The 15,011-nt window shown below is 35.0% G+C and overlaps 1 protein-coding gene across 1 annotated transcript; it reads right to left on the reverse strand.

Annotated features, from left to right (window-relative positions):
- Window positions 1-13,653: 13,653 nt before the first annotated feature.
- Window positions 13,654-14,316, reverse strand: LOC109221324 (60S ribosomal protein L29-1-like). The gene is made up of 3 exons (XM_019385798.1): window positions 14,208-14,316; window positions 14,019-14,132; window positions 13,654-13,937 (listed from the first exon to the last, which is right to left on the reverse strand). The coding sequence occupies exons 2-3, from the start codon at window positions 14,118-14,120 to the stop codon at window positions 13,854-13,856; spliced, it is 186 nt and encodes a 61-aa protein (XP_019241343.1). The 5' UTR covers window positions 14,121-14,132; window positions 14,208-14,316; the 3' UTR covers window positions 13,654-13,853.
- Window positions 14,317-15,011: the final 695 nt, after the last annotated feature.

A 15,011-nucleotide genomic window follows, 5' to 3' on the forward strand; every position in this document is an offset into this window, starting at 1 on the left:
GTTCAGAATCATAAGCAAAGAGATACAGGTTCAATTTGCAGACTCATAGTGGGTCTGAGAGTCCAGGGTCCCAAAGTGGAACCCTAACTCAAACACAAAATCAAAATCGTCAAGGGAAACCCCCAAATCCTAGAGTTTCACAATTAAGTCAGATATGGAGGTGAGAAAGCAAGCCATTTGTTTCAGAACCTCAGCAAAACAGATATGATAGCATGCTTGAATGACAAAGGAAGAAAAATCATGAAGAACATATTTGAGAAAACTCAGAACCTAAACAAGTTCAGAAAGGGGAGATAATACAAACTTGAACACAAGTAGATGAAGCATGTAAGAACATGAACAGAGTCCAGTAAACAAAATCAAATAACTTAACGGTAGACACATATAGTAAAAGAGTAAAGAAAACATAGCAAAGATTAATAGGAGTAACATGTATAGTAGAAAAGAAAAGGTAAAAGACAGTACATGCGTAAAATAAAAGAAATCACACGAGCATGGTATAGACAAACACACATAAAGCAAAGAGGAAGAAAAACTAGAAAGATTTCTTCCAAAAATCCTTTCAGAAACCCTAAAATCGGAGAGAAGCAATTTTGACAAAACTTTTGGGGAAAACACTTTAGATGGCAAGAAAAGCATAGATACAGTATAGATCTAACCAAATAATGGTGAAAGAACCTCGAATAGCTTAGGGTTTCGGAGAAACCCTAGAAATGAGAAAGGCTTGGAAACAGGTCCGATCTTGAGTCGGAGAGGTCAAGAATCAGGTTCCTGAGCCTTCAATCTCCCGGAGCATGGCCGGAGAAGCCATGGAATCAAAGATCGGAGAAGATCGGAGGGAGAACCATCGAAGTTTGCCTTCCAGACTTCGAACATTCAAGGTCTAATGGTGGAGAGGGTGGGTAGAGACTATCCATGGCCTGGGAAGCCATGGATTTCGGTGAAAAATACGGTGAAGGAAGGTGGGAGGAGGCTAGGGTTCCGAAGAACTGATGAGAGGATTTGAGAGTGTTCTGGGATTCCAGGGCAGCGGGTCAGGTGAGAATGATGGGGATTAGGGTAGGTCATTTAGTTTAATTATGGAAGGGTGAGTTTTGGCCGTTGATCTTGAGTGATCAACGGTCCAGATTTAGACGGGTAGGTGGGGAACGGGTTGGGTCGTGGGTTGCGTAGAATTGGGTCAATTTAGGGGCCAAAATTCAAATAAAATGGGGCTGTAATTGAAATAGAAATGGGCTAAATATTAAATAGCCAATTTTCCCTTTTTATTTATAAAAAATAGTAAAGATGATTTTAAAAGTAAATTAAAAATACTGGAACAATTAATAGTGAATAAATATTAATTTAAAAATACTGGACCTAATTTTACAATTATAAAATGCTATTAATTTTAAAGTAGGCTACAATTGCAACTATATGCAATTTAGTCTTTTAAATACCAAATAAATTTGTAAAAAATATACAAAAAATCACCTTAGCTATATTTTGGTGTAAACATGAGAATAAAATAGGTCATTCACCAAAATGATAAACTTTGGGAATAATTACTGATTTTTGTATTGCTAAAATGGACAATAAGTTGATTTAAAAAATCTTAAAAAAATTAGGAAAAATACCAAAACACTTAGGTATGCTTATATATGCATATATATGCTATTTTGAAAGTACTTTGTATATAAAATTTACATAGGGAAAAATTGGATATCAACAGCCATGGCACATGCTCTACCCCTACCCCGGCCTCTTACGACCTTGGCCTGGGTACCGACGCCTGTTTAGCTGCACCAGATGATCGTGTTCTTACCATCTGTGAGAGAATAAAAATAAAAAATTCAGACTTAGGGATAAACAAATCCGCACGACAGAGACTGAAAGAAAGAGATGTTTTCCTACCTCTCAAAGATAAGTACATACGTCTCTGTACTAATCCATAAGACTCTGCTAGACTTTCTCATGACTCGTGAGACCTAAGTAAGCTAGTTCTCTAATACCAACTTTTCACGATCGAAAATCCCATCGAAGCTGTGACGGTGCCTAATATAGCTTGCTAGACAAGCCAACAATCAATATGTAGAAGTAAACTTGAATAAGAGTATTAAATAGTCTCAACAGCAAAATAATCATAAACAACTGAAGCACATAGGCTTTACATAATTTAAATACAGAGTCCGAACCAAAAATATAGTATTGTCTGAAAGATGAAATAGTAATAACATGAATTGGTAGAAAAAGGGACTTCATGCCCTGCGAATGGAATAGCAACTACCTCGAAATCTCCAAAACTGTACTGATGCCACTCTCTAGAAATCACCCCTCTCAGCAGCAACTGGATCAGCACATAAAGTGCAGGAAGTATAGTATGAGTACAATCGAGCACATGTACTCAATAAGTAACAAGTCTAGCCTCGGACTGAAGGCAGTGACAAGCTTGGCAAGGTCTAATACTCACTTCCAATAGCCAATAACAACAACAACAACAACGGTATAACAAGGGCAAAAGGAAAGTAGCTCAAGCAATACTAAGTCCAATATTTTCACAATAAGAAGGGAAATAGGTATGCTTTTCAAGAATAACAGTTAAGGCACAAATTCTTCCACAAAAATCATCTAAATAGGGTTTCTCATCCATTTAACTCTGATTCCAAGTTCAAATAGAGACATCAAGCACCAATAAGCATGAGGGAAGAAGCACAACCATATACCTGCATGTCAGTTTACGTGCCAGAATCAACAATATAGCAGTTAAATCATCAAGGACATCAAATCTCAGCACATGTAAAGTGTCTGGAACAGTTTCCCTTTAATCATCACACAAAATAACACTCATCACTATACGGGTTCCTGTCACAAGTCCCTCACCAAGCACATATATGACTTGTATGGCTACACCCACAAGTTATTACCTGAATCAAGGGCCGGGGGGGGGGGGGGGGGGGGTTCCTAGCCCAAGCACTTATCGCATCTAAGCCAACGATCAATATCACCTAGCTCAATATGGGTCCTAACGCACACGTCACCTTACTATCAATACTACTTAGACCAATATAGGGTTTGGCGCATGTTGCACCTCACTATCAATATCAATTCGGCTCAATAGCCCAAGATTAATCATCAACCTCAAGTCTCAATTCTCAAATGTTCGCATCTCAAAATACTCAGCTCAACCCATGTCACATATGAGGGTACCAACGACATGTGATATAGCACATAAAGAATGCACATAGACATAGATATAATAGGCGGATATAACACCATGACTGAGAATATGACTAAAATTAAGACAAATAGCTCAATATAGTAAGAACAACCCTATCATGTCTCAAACAAAAAAGCACATAGCCTAGACATGATTTCTAACATAAATAATAGCCCACATAGTCATACAAGTGAAGAAAACATGAAAACAAAGGAGCATGATAGCAAAATAAGGCACATAATAGCCTAAGGTCTACCTAGATCATGAATAGCCCTTATGTTCGCTTATACGCCTATCACCTGGCATGTGTGTCACGCCCAACATGTATCAAATACCATAGCCAATGTGGAAATTATCCATAAACCAAGTTTAGACAAGTTACTTACCTCAAACGATCCAAGTTAATACTCTAAAAGTGCCTTCCCTCACAAATCGACCTTCGAACGACTCGAATAAAGTCTAGTAACACACAGTGGTGCCAAATAATGCTAGAGGAAATAATATCGGATCACAAAGGCTCGATCTTTAATCAAAAACACAAAGTCAACCCCGCCTGCACCCCGGAACCCGACAAAAGACACAAATCCCAATCAACCATTCCAACACGAGTCCAAATATACATGTTTCATCCATCCGACTATGCATCGGGGTTCAAATCCCAATTATTCACTCTCCAAAATTACTCACAAAATCCCCAATTTTCTCCTATAGATTTCATCAACCAAAAGCCAAAATTAAGGATAGAATCACAAATAATAATCAAATTCGAGTTAAGAATATTACCTAATCCAAGTGGGTGAAAATCGCCCAAATCCAAGCTTCCAATCTCAAAATATAATAAAATGAAGCCAAACCCTCGATTAAAAATATTCTACTCGGTGATTCTCGATTCTGCAACCAAATTTACCTATTCTGTGGTGTCTCTTCTATGACAAAAGACCCGTTTCTGCGAGTCCCACTAAAATCCCAACTTTCCGCTTCTGCAGCCAAGTTTCCACTTCTGCATCGCAGGTGCGACCTCCGCAAGTGCGGTCAGCCTTGCGCATCAACGCACTTCCACCCAAGCATGCTCTTTGCAGGTGCGACATCACATCTGTGAATCTTTCCTCCGCAGGTGCGGTGCACGAGAACCAGACCTGCCAACTAGCTCCAAAATGATTCGAAATCCATCCGAAACACACCTAAGCCCTTTGGGACCCCCGACCAATATAACAACCAGTCCCAAAGCATAACACGAGCCTATTCGAGGTATCAAATCACACAAAATAATATCAAAACCACAAATCGCACCTCAATTCAAACTTAATGAACTAATCAAACTTCCAACTTCCAAACTCATGTTGAACCACATCTAACCAACTCGAAATGACCTCAAATTTTGTACACAAGTCATAAATTACCACCCCAACCTATTTCAAGGCTCGAAATCCCAAATGGACATCAATAACCACAAAGTCAACTATGAGTTAAACTTATTAATTCTCCAAAACTTTAAATTTCTAACTTTCGATAATTAGAGCCAAATTAAATTAGGAACCTCCAAATCCAAATTCGGACAAACGCCTAAGTTGAAAATCAGCATCTAGACTAGTGGAACCATCAAAATATTATTTCGAGATCGTTTTCTCAAAAGTCAAACCCCGATCAGCTCTTATAACTTAGGCTTCCAATAATTAAACTAAGTGTTTCAATTCACCCCAACAGCTTTCCGAAACCAAACCAACCATCCCTGCAATTTACAAAGCAACAAACAAGCATACATGAAGCAACAAACAGGGCAACGGGGCTCAAATACACAAAAGAGGGTCGAGTCGTTAAATTGCTTCAATATGAAATGAGAAAGGATTTCATTTGATTTTTATTCAAATGGTTGGATCAGTTATTAAAACCATGATTTGATAAAATAGACCCTTTGAGACTATTAAGCTATGAATCTATTTTTGAAATATCAAATATTTTGGGAATTACTAGTGGCGACCACCGAGATTGGTTCGAATGCTTACTATAGAACTACACATACCCGTGTAGGGACACATACCAAGCCTAAGCTGAGGTTTGTGGGATGAAATTTTTCATTGTGAAGGCAATTGATTATTAATTAAAGTAACGAGGTTAGGTCGACTCGAATGGCACTACGAAAAGCCGCCCGGACAAATAGGGTAAAATACTTGTTGCTAGATTGATCACCTAGTGGATGTTTATGTCTGTATAGTGTTCTCTATGAAAGGTAAAAGATGACTTTCTTATATTTATGCCTAAGGAGCCGAAAGGGATTTTAATGATTTAATAAAATTAAAATGGTTTTGCATGATTTTTGTTCGAATAGTGGGTTGATATAAATATTTAAAATTTTATATCATGGTTTATATTTTACTAGCTTGTTCACTTAAAATGATAAAGAGTATGACATGATATTATTGTTTACCGCTTTGTATAAAATATGAGTTGCACATATTTTGTAAAGCTTTATCTCATGAACTCTAGTTAGAGAGAGTCTATGAAACTTATTGAGTACCATGGAGGTGTACACAGCCCTTAGGGATCCCTCTCCAGGCCACCTCTTACTTTACATGTTTCAGGTTGAGGTCTGATATGTGATGAGCGGACACGGCTAGGATGAATCTCTTTCCGAGGTGTATGGTGAGGCACCACTTCATTTTTAAGGTAGCCATCATGTTGTTTCCTTGCTTTCTTTGTGAGGAATTGCCGAAGTGTTTATTTTATCCCTGTGCCTTAGAGATTCCATAGACAGTTGTCATTATTTTGGGTTGAAATGTAGAGTTATGCATATGGCATGCATGAAACAGACATTGCTATCTTTATGTATTTTTAATTATTAAAAATGGTGAATTTAAAGATTTTATTTTATTTATAATCTTAATCAATTAAAATAATAGTGTTTCCAGAAAAGCTTATGCATGCATCTATTAGGCATATAGATGAGTATTCTTGTACGGGTTGGTTTACTCGGATTGGATAGTATGCCGGGTGTCGGTCACGTACTTTTGGATCGTGATAAATAATACGAGTTTGCTCGCTCTAATCAAAACCTACATTAACATTCTAAATAATTTAACATCTTTATGTAACATGAACTTTTTGAGAAGACAAGTTTAGTAAAATATTGTCTCAACTTACCTAGATTTCTTCACTATAAATATCTTCGTCGCTCCAATCCAGAAGATTCAACTTACCAAGTCAATCTCTACGAGTTCATTTAAGAAGGCAGTCCGATGCACAAAGTATCGCGCATTCACAGTGGGTAGAATCAATTCTAAAAGTTCTAGAATTTCTAACTTTAGAAACCCTAAGTTGATTTTTCTGAATTCTAGGGTTCATAATTTGTATTGGTTTTTATAATAGTTTCTAGAGACGAATATCAAGTATAACCATCATTGGTAATCGTAGTTGATAGTGGTTTGCGAAGCTTACCTCGATTTGCAAAACTTTAGATTTGGAAGAAACCTTGTTCTTCAGTTCTTGTTCTTAATCTCGTCATACCAAATAATATGTTAGTGAATAACTAATTGGCACATGTTCTATTATAGATGCACGGTGATTATTCATGAAGTGTTTAAACAAAATTTTGAATTTGGATGGAAGTAATGTGCATCTGACAAGTCCACTGAAATAAATTGCTACTTCATAGCTAGAGGCGGATCTAGGATTTCTAGAATATGGGTGCACCCAGTGGCGGACGCACGTGGTGACAAGCGGGTTCAACTGAACTCGCTTCATCAAAATATAATACTGTGCATATGTATAAATTATGATTAAAGCTGCGTAAATTTTGTATAAATATTTTATTGAACTTGACAACTACTATTTTACGACTAAAGTTATATACTTCTAAGATTGAACCCGCTTGCACAAAATCTGGTGCACCACTGAAGAAAGGAGGAGGAAAAAGTGTAAAGTGAGAATTGATCCCTGTTTCTTTGAGTAAATAATTAAATATTGAACCAAGTGCACCATTCAACCTTTATGGAGCATGGGTGTCAATACATAATATTGGACTAATTCTAAAAAATACATACATGAAATACTTAGTTTGGCGGAAGGACCATGGGTTCACGTGCCCCATAATTGAGGTTATAGATCCGCCCTTGTTCATAGCACAGTATGTTTCTGCCATTATAATTACGGAAAAGGGTTTGAGCTGTTCCTAAACTATCAGATTCGGTCTAAAATTGCCCCTCATCCACCTATAGAGCAAAAAAGACCTTCCCGTCAATGTTTGAGCTCACAACTGCCCCTATTGTTAACAGCCCATATTCGGGTAATAAATAATAATATTTTAAATGACGTGGCATTAAACTACTGGCTGATTTAAAACCCACCCAAAATATGTGCAACCCATCCATTCTACCCGACCCATCAGACCTTACCCATTAAACTCAGTCGATATTTTCTGCAGATTCCCTGATTTGAATCCTCTGTTGATATTAATTAAGTCTATTACAGTTAGTTGAAGTCTATGTATTTGATTTTAGCTTCCAGATTGCAAAAGTGTAATTATAAGTACTCGTATTTTTTTACTCCTTGTATACTTCTCTTTGGTTCAAAAAGTTCTATAGCTCTGTTTAAACATTTGTACAGTGTTGCACCTGCAATTTTTTTAAAATTTTTAGCCTTGATTAAGCTCTGTTCTTGATAGTTTAAGTAGCTCTGTTCTTGAAACAACGACACAACACTTAGAGTTATTCCAACCTTTATACAGTGGATCACTTTTCTAGGTTCATTCATTCCTATGTTCCATGATTTTTCCAAGAATTTCCAAACTACAAAGATTATTTTTTGTAAAGATCTTTTAACTGAAAGACATATTCTTGTGACAAGGCTTGATTGCACCATTGTAAGAATTAAAATTACCGAAAAGCTAAAATATCCATTAGGCCGTAAACAATTGTATAGGCTCGATTCAAACTACAAAAACCCTTTACAAATATACTGTTCAAAACCATAATTTAAAGTGTAAGTAAATCAACAGCATCTTCATGAACATATTGGACCTTCTTTTGGGTTTAGAAAATATCAACTGAGTTTAATGGGTCGATTAGAATTGGTGGGTTGGACATATTTTGGGTGGAATTTAAATCAGCCAATAGTTTAATGCCACATCATTTAAAATATATTATATTATTTATTAACCGCATATGATTGTTAACAATAGGGGCAACTGTCAGGACCGGCTCTAACATAGTAGGGGGTAAGGCAAGTGCCTTAGGTCCCCAATTTTGGGGGGCCCTATTTTTTAGGAATAATACATATTTTATAGGTTTTTTTTTAAAAAAAAAATATATGTATATAGTACATTTGTACTTTTTATATAAAAAGAAAGAAAAACTTTAGATATATTAATAAATTAAAGCTTAAAATAGTAGAAAAATAGTTGTCACTTTGATTTGATTTGACAACTCTACTTTTTATTCTTCCAAGTAATCCCTGCCCAACGTTTCAATTCTTGTGCTAGTATTCATTCATTCTTCTTTCTTCATATTCCGGAAGACATATCTTCTTCTTCTTTCTTCGTGATTCATGCTCATCTTCTTAGTTCTTTCTACTAGATGTTTTTCTTTCTCCAAGACTCCAACAACTAGATATTTTGGAATTGGAATCAAAGTCTTCAAACTTCTTGATTCAGTTAGTTATTGGGTGATATCATTCTAACTTTCTAGTATTATTTTTATTTGTATTTATCATTTATTAATTTTAATCTTACATATTGTTTAAATTTTTTTTTTTAGAATATAAATATGTCAACAAGAAAATACGAATTTGGTTATTCGAAAATCCAAAAGAAAAGAAAAGTTAAAAATTTAATAAAATCATAAAAAGGAGCTCTTGACAAATTTTTGACAAACAATGAAAAAACTAAATTCGCAAAATGCAGGAGAATGTTTTGTAGATGAACAAGTCACTAACTTAGTTGAGTCAGATGATAGCAAAATCCAAATTGAAGAAGAAGAGGTTTATAAGAAAAATACTTAGGCCCCATATTAAACTTTCGCCTTAGGCCCCATATGCGCTTGAGCCGCCCCTGGCAACTGTGAGCCCAAACATTAACAGGAAGGTCATTTTTAGCTGGAATTTTTACATTCCTATGCCATATAGTAAACTATATTACCCTTCATGCTTGACTTTTAATATAATTACCTTCTATATACCTAATTACCATTTATGTACCATTTTAGGATTTTAATGGTATTAATTAGTCTCCTAATTTTACTCAACCGTATATTCCCACTCCCCCAAGTTTCTCTCTCAAAATCCCCACGATTTCCTCTTCAAACACCCACGATTTCCTCTTCTAAAACCAGCGAAAATCTGTAACCCCTCCACCATTGACAACCATTAAAAAGCTTTGAAGCTTTGAATTCGAATTTGGGTTTTCAAAAGACATTGTTTGTTTGGATTGTATGTTGTTGCAAAGAATTGAGAATTCTCTCTACGTCTCTCTCTATCTCGTAATCCCAAATTTCAGTAATATAAGAGGAAAGGAAAAGAGAGCAGCAATTCCACCATTGACAGCCATTAAAAAGCTTTGAAGCTTTGAATTCAAATTTGGGTTTTCAAAAATCACTATTTGTTTGGATTGGGTGTTGTTGTAAATAATTGGAAATATGGTTTGGAGTTTATATCTCAATTTTGAGGGGTTTTGGTGAAGATTAGACTTGGTTTTGGCTGAATTTCAGATTGAAACTCGAAGAAGAAGAAGAAGAAGACATGACATACATTATATTGCAGAAATTGTAGATAAATTGTAAAAAAATTGTAGAAAATTGTAGACTGTTGTTTATTTATTTTTGAGCTTTGTGTTTTTGTGTTAAAAGTTTTGATGGGAGCTTGTTATTCCACTTTGTCTGTTTTGGAGCTATTTTGTGCAGAGGAGAAGATGTTTTTTAAGTTATATATATTGCTATACCTTTAAATTCAAGAAAGTATGGTTGTATTGTATTTAAAGAGGCGTGAATTTGTAAAATAGGTTGAATGTGAGGAATAAGTCAAATAAGACTCACAATGGCTTGTTTTCTACATTTATTCTACAATAAAACTACATATCATTTGAAAAATTAATATGAAAATACAGAATTTCAATGTTTCTACAAATTATCTACAAAATTTCTACAAACTGTTCATAACAGAATTTATCTTTATTTTCATGCATGTTCGTCTGGAACACTAAAGTTACTTGATATGTCAATATCTCCCGTTATAGAGGAATACAACTTATCTACGAATTTCTACAACTTTTACACATTATTTCCACCCAGTGAAATACAACTATAATAACATAAAACTTACATACAAAATTTATACAATATATCTTTTGTATATTTTGTATCTGATTTATACATAGTAAAAATAATTTTCATACAACTAATTATATATTATACAACTTATGTATAAATTATCTACAATTTTCGTACATTATTTCTACTAAGTTATATACAACTACAATATAATACCACTTAAATATAATTTTTATACAATGTTGTTCAACTTTCATACAATAGTTAAATGAATAAAAGAAAAATAAATAAACAACAGAATATAATTTTTCTACAATTTTTCTACAATTTCTGCAATATAATGTATGTCATGTCTTCTTCTTCTTCTTCTTCTTCGAGTTTCAATCCGAAATTTAGCCAAAACCAAGTCTAATCTTCACCAAAACCCCTCAAAATTGAGATATAAACTCCAAACCATATTCCCAATTATTTGCCACAACACCCAATCCAAACAAATAATGATTTTGAAAACCCAAATTTGAATTCAAAGCTTCAAAGTTTTTTAATGGTTGTCAATGGTGGAATAGCTGCTCTCTTTTTCTTTACTTTGTATTATTGAAATTTTGACATAATTGCATTTGATGTAGAAGAATTGTAGAAGATTTAGTCGTTTTTTATTTGTGAAATTAGAAAAAAGTTTGAAACACATTGTATCGAAAAATCAGAGACGCTAAATTTGAAACGAAACTGACGAAGAAGATTAATGTGCGTGATTTGCGTTGTGTAAGATCTGGAAGAATATTTAATCCCCCAATTAGCGCCTAAATAAGGAAGCCTACAGCTACAATGATTTCTTATGTAATGAATTGTCCATATTTTGTAGAAATACTATTAGCATGAAGGGTAATATGCAAACTATGAACATATTTGGTAATATAGCTTCCTATATGGTATAGGAATGAAAATTACCCTTTTTAGCTCTATAGGTGGATGGGGGCCAATTTTAGACTAAATCTGATAGTTTAGGGGTGATTCAGGCCCTTTTCCATTATAATTATAAAGGCTCTCTCCCTCATTCTTAATTTCAAAGAGGCATATGCTAACTTTTTTTGCATCATCAAAGCTCATCGTCCGATATGTCACACCTTATCGTCTTTCTTCTCTTATTTGTTTCATCACTAATCTAATTTATGTTTCATCATCAGCCTGAAAGTAGTTTTGTTTGATATCTAATTGTCTTCAAGGACAAACCGTGATTGCTTTCCAGATGCGCGTAGGATAGCACTTAACCTCACAACTTCAACATATGGCGATAAACTTACATATTAGCGAGAAATCTTTGTTGATCATAAAAAGAAAACGATCAGATATACGTACAATAAGAACACAAAGAACTACATCTTAATTTTTTACCTTAGCAGCAAGGTTACAAACTCTAAAATGCGTGCTTTTACCACAAGCATTTTAGAGCCCATTTGAACATAAAAAAAAAAAAATTCACTTTCTTGAGATCAATGTTTGACCATAAAATTTCTAATTTTCACTTGAAGATAATTTTGGAATTTTTCGAAAATTTGAAAAACTCCAAAATATATTTTTCAAAATTTTCACTCAAATGATTCACAAAACATCAAAAACAACCCAAAATTATATTCATGTCCAAACACAACTCTAATTTTCAATTACCATTTTCACATGAAATAAAAATTCACTTTTTTTTGGAATTTAACAATTCTCATGTCCAAACGACAAACTAGAGGAACTTCCATTCATCTAACACTTAAAAAAAATTATTTGCTTTAATAGAATAAGCACCTGATAGTTTAGTGCACCACAAGCACTTCTCAATGCTAACAACACAGCCTCCTATAGTAGAGGAAAGATTAAAACTTTTCACAAAATCTCCTGTAGAGATAATACCAAAGCAAAGATCACATGAGTTTGCAATATTTTGTCATCCAATTCATTCCAAGCAAAACACCCTGCCATCCCTTGTGTACTTTTGGTTTGTCCTTTACATTGAAATTGCATCTAGAATGGAAAACTGAAGAGTGCACGGCAGCAATTGGAGAGACATCAGAAGTTTAAACTACTGATCTCAAGTGAATGAATATCAAGTTTATCAACATCAACAACAATTTCGTTGAAGGGATACTTGATTCTTAAAAGATACTCCCTCCGGTCCAAAATAATTGATTTTTTTGCCTTTTTCTTGTGGTCCAAAATAAGTGATTTTTCCAGATTTCAAGAATAAATTAATTATTTTTTTCCTACATTGTCCTTGGAGTAAATAGTGTTGGAATATGTGTTAAGAGGTTTATGTGAGATAGTAAAGGTTAATATAGTCAATTCCATTGCTAATTAATGCTAAAAGTGAGATTTCTTAATCTGTGTGAAAACATCCAAAAATCACTTATTTCGGACCGGAGGGAGTATGAGGAAATAACAAGTCTTAAACTAAGTTGGTGTGGGTGATTGAGGAATCATGATTTTGAGGTGACAATACAATGATCTACACTCTGGTAGCAGCGGAACAGGAAACTGCTTTTCAGTCACCAAAACTTAGGAGGTCAGAGGCTACGGTCAAGCAGCCAACAAACCAATCTCTAGCATTCACTTTAATGCAACAAAAAATAACAGCTAAACACAGTTTCAGAAAAGAAAATCAATCCAAGCAGAAAATCAAGATGATCGTTGCTCCCTGCTATTTGTTTTTTTTCTATACACCTTTGATATGTGATTGACTATTATAACGGAATCGTGCTCCCACCAAAACAAGAAAGCAACTAAGTTTAACATGGACTAGAACCATCGAATAGTAGAGGGAGAAAGAAGGCCAGAAGCAAATTTGTAGGTATGGATCATCATCAAACAGCTAAGTCAAAACAAGCTTTGGGACATCATTCAGCAGCTAAGGAATTTTCCCAAGGGTATTCAAATTTGAAAGAAGTGAAAAAAAAAAATCTCGGGCAAAGGGTGTTCAATATGTGTTATATTACTCTAGAACATAATATTTTGCCTATATAAACAGCGCAGAAGTTGACCACCCTAATGACCATGTGGCTTCGCCACACATTCCCATATCAAGCAGAAACAAAAATCTACATCGACAAATCTATAAACTACAGTAAATGTTCTTAGAAATAAAGACATTTCAGACATCATACTAATCCAAAAAGGAGGAATAATACTTATCAGCAGTGAATATTGGTGATTAAAAAGTAATCAGAATAAAACTGCAAAGACAATGTCATTGATTAAAAGAGACTAATAACTGGTTTAGATAATAGAATAACAAACTAAATTAGGTTCCATTCTAGTAAATAACCACTATAATTCCATAACAAAAAACAAAAACTTAACAAGATAAAAAAAATCCCAAATTCAAAAAACATTGCTAGCCATGGTTACTTTAAGGGATTTGTTTACTCTTCATCGGCAGATCCAACACTCTTATTGTTGTTGTGCTTCCTGGCATACCTCTGGTTCCTCAAGAACTTAGGATCCATCTACATTTACCCAAAATAAAAATAATAAAAAAAAATACCAAATTCAGATTAAAAGAAGAAAGATATGGGGTTTTTACATACCCCTTTGGTAGATGAATGGCGGTGCTTTCTTGGCTTCTTGATGCCATTCCTGTGGGCCTTGTACGACTGGTTGTGAGCTGTGTGATTTTTGGACTTGGCCATTTCACAAACCAACTGCAGAAAAATAAAACCTCAGCTCAAAGAGTTACAATATAAACAAATGAACGGCAAAAGGAGATATAGAAAGACCTGCTGCTGAAGGCGCTAGGATTTTCGCACCGGCTGAGGAGAAAGTGGAAGAAGAAGCAAACGGCTTTTGCGTTCTTATGTGGGTTAAGTATAGAAACCCTAATTCTTGAAATGACGAAAATAGTCCTAATTCGGCTTTCTTTCTTGGGCCTTTATTGGTTTCTTGTGTTTTTCTATCTGGGCCTTTCGTTCAGTGAAGAGCCCAATCTTTGTAGAGGTGTATAAGAAGAATTTTTACCTCCTATAGCAAAGGTTGATACCTTATTTATTTTAAATAAATACCCTTTTAAGAAATTATATTTCATAGCTACCTTTTGATTTTTATAACCAAATATCTATTTATGGTCACCTCCTACCTTAAGCCATAAAATACGCTTTGTATTATTTTTCTCTCTCATTCTTTCAGATTTTTCTCCACCCTCTCTCTCTCTCTCAAACGCCAGTCTTTCTCCATGAATACAACCATGATTCTCCATCGATTCATTTCCAAGTCGCTGGAATTTTTCATCTCCAAGTACCGTGGAAAACAAAAGTGGATTCAGAGGAGATAACTAATGCTGTATTCTGGGCCGGGCCCGGGCTTAAATGGGCCAAATGGGCCAGGCCAAACGGGCCCGAGCTCAAGCGGGCTGGGCTCTGACGGTCCTGGGCTTCATGGGCTCAACGGGTGGAACCAGCCCCTGACGGGCCTAAGCCCACATGGTCCTGGGCTAAATGGGCCGGGCTCACGGGCCCATACGGGCCTAACGGGCTTTTTTATTTCCGGGCTATTTTTTTTTTAATTTTTTTTGTTTAAGGCAATTT

This window comes from Nicotiana attenuata, unplaced genomic scaffold (genome assembly GCF_001879085.1).
Source record: "Nicotiana attenuata strain UT unplaced genomic scaffold, NIATTr2, whole genome shotgun sequence".
Lineage (NCBI taxonomy): Eukaryota > Viridiplantae > Streptophyta > Magnoliopsida > Solanales > Solanaceae > Nicotiana > Nicotiana attenuata.